The sequence below is a fragment of the Thamnophis sirtalis genome, unplaced genomic scaffold (genome assembly GCF_051295495.1).
Source record: "Thamnophis sirtalis isolate CommonGarterSnake01/CBP01778 unplaced genomic scaffold, rThaSir2_p1.2 scaffold_14, whole genome shotgun sequence".
NCBI lineage: Eukaryota > Metazoa > Chordata > Lepidosauria > Squamata > Natricidae > Thamnophis > Thamnophis sirtalis.
Window position 1 is genome coordinate 27,214,198 of NW_028261394.1, and position 13,200 is coordinate 27,227,397.

The following is a 13,200-nucleotide window of genomic DNA, read 5'->3' on the forward strand; positions in this document are numbered from 1 at the left end:
AAGATAATTAGGAGACACTGCCTCACCCATGTAGCTATCAGTCTAGAACAAATCATGGATTATCGTATACGGAGGGCAAATGTTGACTGAATGCAGAGTGCAGAACAGCAGGTGCAAATATTCTGGGGTGAGCAATCTTTCTAATTGTTCAGGGAACAATTTTTAGTTTGTACATTAACTAGTTTCCGCTGTTCATTAACAGCTGGAGGAATTGTGTTGGTTTAGTTCTTGACTTGCAACATAATGGAGACCAGAATTTCCACTGCTCAGCAAGGCAGTTGTCAAATTGCCCCCAACTTTACAATCTTTTTTGTCATGGGATGCTGCAACCCTGGTAAATACGTGCCCCTTGCCAAGTATCCAAATTCTGATCACATGACCATACAGACACTTGCAATAGTCGCGAGTGTGAAAAAATGGCTGTGGTATTTTTCAGCGCAGTCACTAAAATGAATAGTTGCAAGTCGAGAACTGCCTGTACAGATCAAAGCCATGTGTGTAGTGAATTTTAGCACGTGCTTAATATCTAGAGCAGGCTTTTCAACCCTGACAATTTTTAAGATGTGAGGACTTCAGCTCCCAGAATGCCCCAGCCAGCCATGCTGGGAGAGGAAATCCACATCTCTTTATGTTGCTAAGGTTGGGTCCTGATCTAGATGTTCTTCCATGCCTTCCTCAGCCAACAATAAAAAATATACTTAATCCCCAAGGAAAGAGGTGAGGAAAATAGTTTTAATGTTAAGAATGGGGGGCAGTGATCAGATACAATAAATACATTATGCATGCTGGCTTTGGTTTAGCTTGAGAATCACCCTCCAATAGGAGATCAGCAATACAGGTAGTCCTGAACTTTCAACAGTTCGTTTAGTGGCTGTTCAAAGTAACAACGGCACTGAAAAAAGTGACTTATTTTTCACACTTATGACCATTGCAGCATCCCCATGATCACGTGATTTATATTCGGATGCATGACAGCTGGTTTGTATTTATGACGGTTGCAACGCCCACGTGACCATCTTTTGCGGCCTTCTGACGAGCGAAGTCAATGGGGAAGCCAGATTCACTTAACAACCGTGTTACTACCGCAGTGATTCCCTTAACAACTGTGGCAAGAAAAGTAAAATGGGACAAAATTCCTCTTAACAAATTTCTCACTTAGCAACTAAGTTCTAGGCTCAATTGTGGTTGTAAGTCAAGGACTATCTTATCTTAGAAATGATCCGTCTCTGCCTGGCAAATATAAATGGCCAAGGCAAGGTGGGGAACTGCCTAGATATCTTTCAGGGGCTACAGATGGGCCTCCGTGTGCGGTTGCCATTGAGCCCAAAATTTCTCTTGCTAACGAAGAATTGCCGAGTTTTGCTCCCTTTTACAACCTTCTTTGCCACAGTTAAGGGAATCACTGTGGTCAACAAATTAGTAATTCAGTTGTTAAATTAATCTGGATTCCCCATTGAGTTTGTCAGGAGGGTTGTCAAAAGGGGTTTGCATGGCCTAAGAATACGGCAACCATCGTAAATGCATGCAGGTGCTAACCTCCCAAATTTTAATCACATGACCATGGATGGGGATGCTGCTATGGTTGAATGGGGGGAGGGGGAGAACCATGAATATAGTGTCAGCCTCTGCTTTGCTGCTGCTTCGGCTGCCATGAAACGGGGAGGGAGGGCATGGTATTTGGGAAGGTTTACTAATTGTGCTGGAGGAAGATTCTGGAGTTCTGCTGCCTGTCGGACTACGCATGCGGAGGAGGTTCCCGCCAAGGCTAACAGCACCGACATTCCATCTTAGTGATGCCTTTTGAAGTTATCTCACACCTGACACTTAGGAGAATTATGATTGGACTGTAACTGGGATGCCAAGGGGTGGGGAATGGGTTATTCTATATATCAATCGCTTTCGCGCCTAAATAGTCAGTCTTCGCTTTGCTACGCCTTTAATCATTTATAATTAGTAAAAGTACACTTGTTTTCTACCTATGGAGTCTCGTGGTCTTCTTTCCTAATTACCCAATGAAGAGGTGCTGACATATAGTCTTGAGTCACTTTTTTCAGTGTGTTGTAACTTTGGTCACTAAATGAATGTGTTTAGGCCTGCACCTATCTTTTCTTTTGGATCTTGGGCCTGCCACACTTTCTATTATTCTACTCTGCATTTTCTATGGTGGGAAAATGGGAGGGGGGATTGTAAGGAGTTAGATGATATGTAGCCAAAATAAAATTCCTTTCTAGAAAGCCAAGGTCATCCTTTGTCTCTGCACCTGACCAGAACTGGATGGGTGGAAGGTGCCAGCATGGCAGGTGATGGAGTGGTGGGTGTGGGGGCAAGATCTTGAACTTTCAACTGGGTGGGGAAAACCGGGAAGCTTTCAGATTCGGGTTTCCCCAGATGTGCCAACATGGCTCTCTTAATAAATTGGAACTTTGAGGAATCATTTGCCTCCGTCTCTGATTTACTTTTGGATGCTATTTGGAACCCTGAGAGAATGGTTGTTAAGTCGAGGACTACCGATATTGCCCATCTCGTATTGGAGAGCTGTGCAGGTTAAAATAAGCGGTACCATCCTGGTGTCCAACAATAGTGGTTTGTACAGACAACCTGTACTACAAAGCTTTGGGAGGCAAACGCAGAAATATGGCAATTTTAGGTCTCCATTTTAAAGCAGAAGGCCATGTGGCTTTTTAAGGGATTTGGAAGGGTTGCTTTGCTCAAAAGATTGAAATACCCTTAAGCAGCTTTGTCAAGCCCCCCTGCATTGTTTCTCAACCTTGGCAACGTAACTGGCTGGGGAATTCTGGGAGCTGAAGTCCACATATTTTAAAGTTGCCAAGGTGGAGAAATACTCCCCTACTGAATGCCTCAAAGGATTATAGCAATAGCCCTCAGACTAATATACTGCTTCACAGTCCTCTCTAAGCGGTTGACAGAGTCAGCCTCTGGCACCCAACAATCTGGGTCCTCATTTTGCCCACCTTGGAAGGATGGACGTTCTGAGTCAAATTTGAGTTGGTAAAAATCGAACTGCTGGCAATCAGCAGAATTAGCCTGCAATACCGCATTTTAACTACTGCACATCATGGAAGGATGGAAGGGCAATAGCACTTAGACTTATATACTGCTTCACCACGCTTTATAGCCCTCTCTAATTGATTTACAGAGTCAGCCTATTGCCCCCAACAATCTGGGTCATCATGTCTACATATCATATACTCCTCCCTCCCAAGCCTACTGAGCAACAAAATGTTAAGATTCCCCTCTTCCTCTTTTTATGAGATACATTTGTACGTGAGAAAATTTTAATAAAACGTTCCTGGCATACTACTAGTTTTAAACCTAGTAATCCATTTTGAGGCCAGGAGCTGCTAAATGCTCAGCACGTTAAATATTAACGGTTAAATGACTCCCCATCCACTTTTTGAATCTTTTTTAATGGGTCTTGTTTTGTGGCACAACTGCAAAATGGGTCAACTTTTATTTCGGTAAGAGCTGCATTTCCCTGACTCCAAAAAATTAATGTGCTAACATGACGTGTGACAATGCACTAAACTTAAAGAGGATTATGTAGTTTCTTTTACTCAGCCTTTCCTGAGTACTTTTTCTAACATTTTATTCTATTCTTGCCTCAAAAGCTCATCTGTAACGTTATAATGATATGCATCTTAAGAAAGGAATCAGTCACCATATTTTTCGGGGTATAAGACGCACCATTTCCCCTCAAAAGAGAGGCTGAAAATCTGGGTGCGTCTTATACACTGAATACAGCATTTTTTTTGCCTCCTGAAACTCCGCTCCCTTCACCAAAATGGCCGTGCATAGCTTTAGGAGGCTTTCAGAGTGCTCCTGGGGGGCTGTGGAGGGCAGAAATGGTCCATTTTTTGCCTCACCAGACTCCAGCAGCACACTATAAGCTTCCTAAAGGCTATTCATGCCTTTTTTTTTGACAAAAAAGGGTCCATTTTTGTGAAGAACGGGCTGTTTCTTGCTCATTTTTGCCCCCCCTCCAGGAGCATTCTACAAGCCTCCTAAGGGCTATTTGAAAAAAAAAGGGACCCGTTTTCACAAAAAACAGGCCCTTTTGGGGAGGTTGGTCGAGTGCAAAACCTTTTTTTAAAAAAATTTCCTCTTCAAAACCTTGCTGCGTCTTATATTCTGGTGTCACTTATATTCCAAAAAATATGGTAATTGTGAAGTCAAGATTCCCCCCCTCCCTCTCTCCCTTAAAGGTCCAGTACAGCTTATTTCATGTCAGGATGAATATTTTGATATGGCTTTGCATTATCTTACAACTTCTGCTTCTTCAGAAATCCAGGGGGAACTTGGAGCAAGATTGAGGCAGCTGTTTTACAGAAGTCGCCTGAGCCAAACACCATAATATAAACAATAGTTAGGATCGTCTTAAATAGGAGTTAACCCAATCAAGCTATTTGCTATTCAAACATGTATTTCTTCAAAACAATATTAACACATCACTATTTTCAAATGTACAGAACTTGCAAAAACAGATTGGGTTTTTTTTTAAAAAGCAATGATCAATGGTACCTTAAAAATACCTAGAATATCAAACTATCTCCAGTCTGTTGCTGCATTTATAAGAATTCCTCCTGAAAATTATTTTTTTTTCTTTTTCACAAAATCGTAGGTACTGAAACTGAAGGAATTTAGAAATACTATGAATGAAAATAACCAATTTTCCTCAGAAATTAGTTTCTTCATGTAGATTTCAAGTCTCTTTAACATTTCCATGCTAACAGTCCAAAATATATATAGGGGATGTACTCTGACCAGCAGGAAGCTACAGTGACAAAGTAATAAAAAAATGCATAATGGCCGCCAAAACAAAGGCTTTGGGAAACAGCTACGTCCCCGTTTTAGGAGATTATGCATTAAACGTTTCCAGTGCAAAGTCTTCAGTGTGTGAGTGGAAGGAGTTGAGAAGGAAAGGCAAAAAAAATTAACCAGAGAAAGGAATGAAGAAGGCTTTCCTAACAGTCTTGAATGAGGGATAAATTAAATGGTAAGTCAGCTTTTGCCACCAACTTTATATGACCGCTAAAAGAAAGCATCTCGTGAGGATGAGACGGTGCAGCAATTTAACAGGCTTCCCATCTGTGGTCCTTATGGAGATGAGGCTGGGCTTCGGCCTGGGGGGGGGAACGACAGAGAAGGGGCTTGTTTTGAGCTGCCTTTCTTCTGGCGCTGGATGGAATGGAGAGGAGGCAAATCCACACAAGAGACCGTTCTCCCCGTGTCATGAAATGTGAGCAATCTGTCGGACGCGGGTCTGAATTTCTTGCCGACACAAAGGGCAGGTTTCTAGTTGCAAGGCACATTCCATGCACAGATCACTGAAAGAGACAAGAGCGCAAGAGAGGTTATTAAAGATGTTTTTTTTTTGGAAGAGTATCAAACAAACTTTAAAGGGGGTAAAAAAATTGCAAAATATATTGAGAGTTATTGTGGGTTTAGCCCAGGCACCTCTAACTTGAAGGAAATTATTTGGAATGAACAGGGGGATATAGTGCATTTTAGGGCAGGGGCTTATTATATGGATGTGGGAATGTATTCTCAAATTGGCAATGTTAAGATACATAGCTGTCTGGGGACTTCTGGGAATTGAAGTCCATGTATTTTAACGTTGCCAATGTTGAGAATCACTGGCACAGATTTTAAGGAAGGGGCATTTGCAACGTTTTTACAGAGGAACGATTGAGTCGTCATCTGCACCCCTGTAACTGTCTGGTTTGGCTCTGCAACCCAACAAGGCAGACACAGATTTCAACAAATAGTTAGATCTGCAGAAAAAAAGTGGCTACCAACCTGCCTTCCTTTGAGGTCCTGTCCACTGCACGAGTCAAAAAGAGGACTGTGAAAATATCTACAGACCCCTCATATCCTGGACATCAATGGTTTCAACTCCTACCCTCAAAACAACCCTATAGGACACTGTACACCAGAACAACTAGACACAAGGACAGTTTTTCTCCCCATGCCATCACTTTGCTAAACAACTAATTCCCACAATACTGTCAAATTACTATTATTCTTCTCATCCTTCCTAGTACCTATCTCTTCTCACTTATGACTATAACCATGTTGTTTGTATTTTTACAATTTATAGTTTTGTTTTCCCTATTACAATTTGATTGCTTATTAGTAAACCTATGACTATCACTAAGTGTTGTATCTTAGAATTCTTGATGAATGTATTTTATTTTTCTTTATGTACACTGAGAGCATATGCACCAAAGACAAATTCCACACTTGGCCAATAAATAATTCAATTCTAGAATATATTTTTTTAAAATGTAGGAATTGGAGTTGAACTATTGAGGCAAAATGATGTTGTATGTATGGATTCAATATTCAGAATATCTTGTTTAAAATTAAGGAATAATAATTACAGTTGAAAAATTGACATTTAATAATAATGTACTTATGTTTATCTAATGAATAATTTGTGATTCGATATATAATTGTAAGTGGTGACCATGTGAAGGACGCACAAAATCTTGTAACCAAATGACACGCTATATGAAACGGAATAAGGTTGTATGTGTTTTATGTTTTTTGTTCATTTTTCTTTAAAAATAAAAAAGTTATTTAAAAAAAAAATTAAATTCAATTTAATTATATTCTATTTACTTCCTCTTAGCAGATCTAATCCAGGGATAATTGGGAATGATACTTCCTTTTCATGACTCCATTTGCTGAGAGATCAATTTTATTCTCCTTCCATTTATGGTTCTATTTTGGGTTTTAAATATATTTATTATTATGGTTCTTATACTTGTATTTTCTGGTGTGTGTGTGTGTGTGAGAGAGAGAGAGAGAGAGATAGAGATAGAGAGAGAGAGATACTTTTTTATTTCTGTTGTGTGCTGCGGTGCATGGAATTGCCCCTGGTGAGATGGGTGGCTACATAAATTTGATAAATAAATCAATAAATGGGAAGGATAGAGCCTTGAGGAAGAGAAGGAATTGAGTCTTCTTGTGCTGTAGGTCACCCACATAAAGCCTCTCCAAAGATCAGAACAGCACCAAAAAGATTAGTCATCAGCTTGCAAGACTTGAACAGGGAAAGCAGCACACAAAAGCAACCTTTCTCTCTTGCATGCCAAAGCTGCAAGATGCTGATCCGAGGGGTGGGAGGCAAGACCAGCCACTGAGACACAGGCAGGGTTTGCAACACAACGCTCCGCCTACCACAGGGTGTCAAGGCCTGGAAGCCATCTTTTGCATTGGGCCTTCAGGCCAGCCACATTTACTGCTGTGGGAAAATGGGATTATATGGCATATGAGTGATATATAGTCAAAATAACATTCCTTTCTCAGAGAATCAAGGACGTCTTGCCCTGCAGCTGCGATGGTGTGACTGGGAGGCATCTCCAGTTGGGACGGTGCCTACTGGACCATGTGATGGACACGTGAGTGCTGGGCAGGGGCTTGTGCTTTCTTTTGGGTGGGGAAAACCTGGAAGCTTTCAGATTCGGGTTTCCCCAGATGTGCCAATAGGACATCTCTAATAAAACGGGACTTTGAGGAAACTTAAGCCTCGGAGTCTTCTTTCATTGGGGGTCTTACTTGGAACCCTGACATAGGGTTGATTTGGACACAATGCTGAATATTGCTTGGTAGTGGAGTACAGGTAGTCCTCGACTTACAACCATTCATTTATGATCATTCAAAGTTACAAAAGCATTGAAAAAAGGGACTTGGGAGACCAATTTTCGCTCTTAGGATAATTGCACAGTCATGTGATCAAAATGCAGATTGCCACTTGGCAACTGGCATGTATTAATGATGGCTGTAGTGTCCTGGGATCATGTGACTATCTTTTGTGACCTTCTGGCAAACAAAGTCAATGAGGGAAGCCAAATTTGATTTAATGACGGCATGATTCTTTTAACAGGCGTAGTGATTTGCTTAACAACTGTGGCAAGGTCGTAAAATTGGGCGAAACTCCCTTAACAATTGGCTTACATTTAGCAACAGAAATTTGGGGCTAAATCATAAGTTGAGGACTATATATAACTTGTTTTCCCCCAAAATAAGACCCAACCGAAAAATAAGCCTAGCCTTTTTCAGGATCCTCGTAATATAAGCCCTACCCCCAAAATAAGCCCCAGTTAAAGACATCAGCCAGATGGACGCATTTAGGATTGTATTTCCCCAAAAATAATACCTAACTGGAAAGCACTAATGCGTCTTTTGTAGCAAAAATTAATATAAGACCTGATCTTATTTTCAGGCAAATATTTGTATATCTCGATCAGACCTGCACATGTCTACACTGCCAAGAGTAATGGAGTGTGTGTGTGTGTGTGTGTGTGTATAAAATTACAAGAAACATCAATCAAAAGTCACTGTTTCTCAAAATACCTGTGTCCACAAGGCCTGAGTTCTGTGTCAGCTATTTCATCGCAGCAAAGCGTACAGCAATTTTCTCGGATGCTCACTTGCTTTAACAAGGCCAGGCGTCTATGTCTGAAGATTAAATAGGAGGTGGTGAAAAACAGGCACACAACTGACGTGGCGTTCATATTCGCACTAATGTTTTCCTTGGATGAGGAGTTAATGTATTGCTTACTAATGTAAGCAAGGCATTAATTCCTCACCCAAGGAAGGCAATCATTTACTATCTGCAAATAAAGGGAAGATGCAAAGAACAAAAATGCACCCCAGCTTTCCAGATCCACGCACATTACCTTGGTAAAATGATTTTCTCTTCTGCTGTCAGAAACGCGTAATCGTTAAAGGTGTTAAATTTTGCAGAGGGAGGATATTTGAAAGGCCTTGCTCCAAAATTGAACTCACACTGTTGATAGGACATGAAACTAGCTGCAGCAAAGAAGCCGGAACTGTGCAATAAAGGATGAAAAACAAAAATTAGTGCTATGATACAAGCTACCTATCAGAGTTAGTTCTTCATAGTGAGAGGCTGGGAAACACCCACGACACACAGCCAATGGCTGTGTGTCTTTTATGGCTCTCAAAATCCTGGACTACAACCTTCATCATCCCTAACACTTCCTTTAGAAAAGGAATGTCATCAGGGTAGTAGCATTCACAGCTGGAGGTGTTTTTATTTTTAAGGCACAGATGACTTCTGTGGCTAGGAGTAATATTTATCAGCATGTGTTGATGGGCATTCTCTGCATCTATGTTTCTCAACTTAGGCAACTTGAAGATGTGTGGACTTCAAGTCTCAGAATTCCCTAGCCAGAAAAGGGTGACCTGATGTACAATCATCACAAGTGATGGTCGTGTATGGGCAGGCCCCATTACGGTTGTAACTGGAGGTCTTCAACTTATGATTGTATTGGAGCCTGTCCATCACAATCGTGACTGTTGAAAATCAGGTCACCCATGATTGACCCAATTTTTATTTTTTTATTTCTTTTGCAACTGTTGTCGATGTGTCACTCTGAGCAATTTCCTGTCCTTTTCTTAGCAGCAGGGACTGGAATTCAAAATTGCTATATCCCATTAAGGAAGGAGCTGCAAAATAAGCTACGAGAAAACTCAACAGGGACGGGAAAAACAGCCACAGAAAACACAAAACAAAGATCTCCCCAAGAAAATAGGCTGGTGGAGGAAGGGAAAGAATAACATAGGAACTGGGTCAGCTGTGCTTGAAAATAAAAGAACTATTTTAAAAGGCCAAAGCAAAGCCATACTAGTGTTCACAACCGAGAATTTTAAAAACCATGGTTTATTATACAAGCCATAGTGTAATACAGTATTAAATCAAAATGAGTGGATTTACTCATCATGCTAAGTTAAAACACAAACCAATAAATTCACACTGGAGATTAAATGTCAATTGCTGCTTCACTTAGTAACCAAGAAAGAAACCACTCAACTCTACTTTGCAGAATTAACAGTACAGCTGGCTCCTTCGGGTACTTCAGGTTCTGGGCTTCCCCAGGGTCAAGTCTTATTTTACTAAATATTTATTGCTAATTCTGCAAAGGTGGACATCAAAATGGGCATCGCCTTCAGAAGAATGAACTTACATAGCTGATGAAAAGACTTGCTTCTCAGCAGGAAGCTGGTTCCCGTTTAAATAAAAAACCATCTTCTTCTCTTGCAAGTCCAGTAAAAATCCTATCGTGTCACCTTAGTTAACATAAGAAAGCAAGCTATTGAAACACAGGAATCACCAAGACACTATCATTGTATCCTGCAAAAGAGGAATAGGGAGCTCGGGTCTTATCTGACAACTACTGAAGGGGTCCCAGTAGCTGGGTTACATTTGTGCTCCCTATAACACCCAATACATACTATACAAGGGGCTTGAAACACTCTATATCAGTGGTTCTCAACCTTCCCAATGCCGTGACTTTTTAATACAGTTCCACATGTTGTGGTGACCCCCAACCATAAAATTGGTGTCTCGGTTCCTAAGACCATTGAAAATATGTGCTTTCCAATGGTCTTAGGCGACCCCTGTGAAAGGATCATTCGACCCCCAAAGGGGTCCCGACCCACAGGTTGAGAACCACTCTATATGGATTTGTGATTCCATCTTTCCCACTTGTGTGTGTTTCTATCCCTATGTATAAACCTTTCAATAAATATTCAGATATGTGGAGAAAACAAATGACTGTTCTCTGTGTATTTACAAATTAAAAGCCAGTCTTGCAAACAGGGGCACTATCTTGGAATAAATGCTATCTTCTTCCTTTTAGCAGTTTTTAACATATTTATTCCATCTAATAAAATCAAGAAAACTGCCAGCACCGGGTGTTATCTTAACCAGGATTTCTAAACCTGCTTCAAATCCTTAAGATAAAAGCTAAGTCAGCATTAGAGTTGATATTATTCTAGAAATAGTGGTAGGTAGGGGGGGATAAAAATTCATATATGAGAAAAAGAAACAACCCATTTATGAAGTTGGCTTCTGATAATGCCAACTATGATTTACTAGTTGGGTTACTAGCAGCATTCTAATCAAAAGCATTTCAACATATTAAAAAAAAGATTTAGTAAATTACATGAGCATGGTCTCTTTTTAAAACCAAACTATTTACAGTTTGCAATAGGGAGGGATGCTGCTAAAGTTCTACCCAAGATGAATTAACATGTTTATGTCTTAATAGGTTTGACATATTATTAGAAGTATGGTCCTCATCAGTGTGTGATGTTCACAATATTCAACCATGTCATAAATGAATGAATGACAAATTCAGGCTTGCTACACTGCCATCTTCCAATATCCAACACGCTGTCTATTGATTTTATTCTGCCTATCAAAACATTAGCCTACTAATTAGCTACAGTATTTGCAATTTAATCTGTTTCCATGGAGGAAGGCCTCCTGAACTCACAAGATCACTGCGGAAGCGCTGAACTAATAATAAGCACAGGAAACAGGTGTACAGACATCCCCATAAAAAGATTACTGGGGAGCGGGATTCCTGCAGCTGCAGGTATCTTGCTCCATTGTTCCAAAATCTTATTTCATGACATTTTTCTTCCGTTTTTTAAGTCTCTGTGCTAGAATCACAGACAGGAAGGGTCCACTGAGCCCAACTCCTTTGCTCGATGCAGCAATCCAAATTAAGCCTGCCCCCAAGAAATGGCTGCCCACCTTCGGGTTGAACACCTGGAGCAAAAGGAAGCCAGTTATTTGTAATTGGTTCCATCTGCTCCCATGGTAAGATTTTCCTAGTGCTGGAAATTAGATCATTGTGCTGTGCTCTACACTCTAGGAAAACAGAAAACAAACGAGGGCCAACTGGATAGTGACACAACTTCAGCAATGAGAAAACAAGCGGGACAATAGCATACCTTCTTTCCAGCATGGGTGGGAATGTGGTTTACTTCGGGCATTATACCAGATCAGCTGCCTGCAGCCGTCATAAGCACAGGAGTATTCATCGTCCCCGATACCATAACCTTCCTTCAGGAAATATAGAATACAGTATTTCATTCTCTGAATTTGACCCAGAACCACTTCAACAGTTTTTTCCCCAATCCTTTTTTTAAATTTAAAAACAGTATTTAAGCTAATTGCATCTTTTCTTAAGAATGTAAAAGACCTGCCATGCTCTGCCTACACAATTATTAGCCTAATAATCAGGAGGATCTCAATATGATGCAGGCATATGTGTTCTGATATAACTGAACGAAATTTCCCCACTTATTCTAGGGGTCAAAGCATAAAAGAATAGGGCTAGAAGTCGTGAGAGATCTGTCAGAAGAAACTCTAAAAGATGGCTAAACTAAACCATTTCGTTACAAAACCCTTGTCTTCCCAAAATATCAATATTAATCAGAATAAAGCTGGAAAGGACCTTGGAGGTCTTCAGTCCAAACCCCTTCTCAAGCAGGAGACCCTATGCCGGGGGTCAAGCTCGTGGCTGTCACCTGATGTATCAGGATTTTCTCCCCATTCTGCTAAACTGGGCATGGCCCATGTGTGACACATCTGGCCCACGAGTTTGACAGCCCTGCCCTGTACCATTTCAAAGAGGTGACTGTCCAGTCTTTTCTTAAAAAACCCCAGTGATGAAGCACCTACAGCTTCTGAAGGCAAGGTGTTTCACTGGTTGATTGTTCTCACTGTTAGGAAGTTTCTCCTCTGGTGCTTTGTAGAATAATTTGACTCTTCTCTTCTTTGTGGCAGCCCCTCAAATACTGGAATGATGCTATCATGTCACCCCTAAATCTTCTTTTCTTTAGACTAGCCAAACCAAAATCCCGCAACCGTTCTTCATATGTTTTTGTCTCCAGGCCTTTGATCATCTTAGTTGCGCTTCTCTGCACCTTTTCTAAAGTTTCAACATCTTTATTGTAATGTGGTGACCAAAACTGGATCAAAACCAAAACAATTCTGCATAGCATAACTGAACCTTTTTTCCTTCTCCACGTGACTGGGAGGAGACAAGCTTGAACCTGTTTTTACAGACCAACCCTGGAAGGAAATGATGGGCAACAAGTCCATCCACATAACCAGAGCAAGAGAATCATGTCTTGATCAGATCTGCTTCAAAGTGAAGATTAAGTTGAAAGAAACTGATGAGCTGAAGGTTGCCAAATGAGCCTGGAAGATAAACAGGGCTCTGAACTTCTATCTCCCAGGTCCCTGTCCAGAGTCCTCCACCCACCCCCGCCTTATGAATGGCCATTGGCCAGCATGAAGAGGAATACCAGCAGGGTGAAGGACTCACCATGCCCCCTGCATGAGAGTACAGC

General features: G+C 40.9%; 1 protein-coding gene across 3 annotated transcripts in view; it reads right to left on the bottom strand.

Annotated features, from left to right (window-relative positions):
• Positions 1-4,423: 4,423 nt before the first annotated feature.
• RSPRY1 (ring finger and SPRY domain containing 1) overlaps positions 4,424-13,200 on the bottom strand; it is a 37,116-nt gene continuing 28,339 nt past the window's right edge. For all 3 annotated transcript variants that reach the window (XM_087729464.1, XM_087729462.1, XM_087729463.1), the window contains 5 exons: positions 11,794-11,905; positions 10,017-10,119; positions 8,706-8,858; positions 8,380-8,484; positions 4,424-5,345 (listed from right to left, as the gene is read on the bottom strand). In XM_087729464.1, the coding sequence (XP_087585590.1) occupies positions 5,249-5,345; positions 8,380-8,484; positions 8,706-8,858; positions 10,017-10,119; positions 11,794-11,905 (570 nt within the window). In that variant the 3' untranslated portion in view covers positions 4,424-5,248. The remainder of the gene's footprint in view (positions 5,346-8,379; positions 8,485-8,705; positions 8,859-10,016; positions 10,120-11,793; positions 11,906-13,200) is intronic.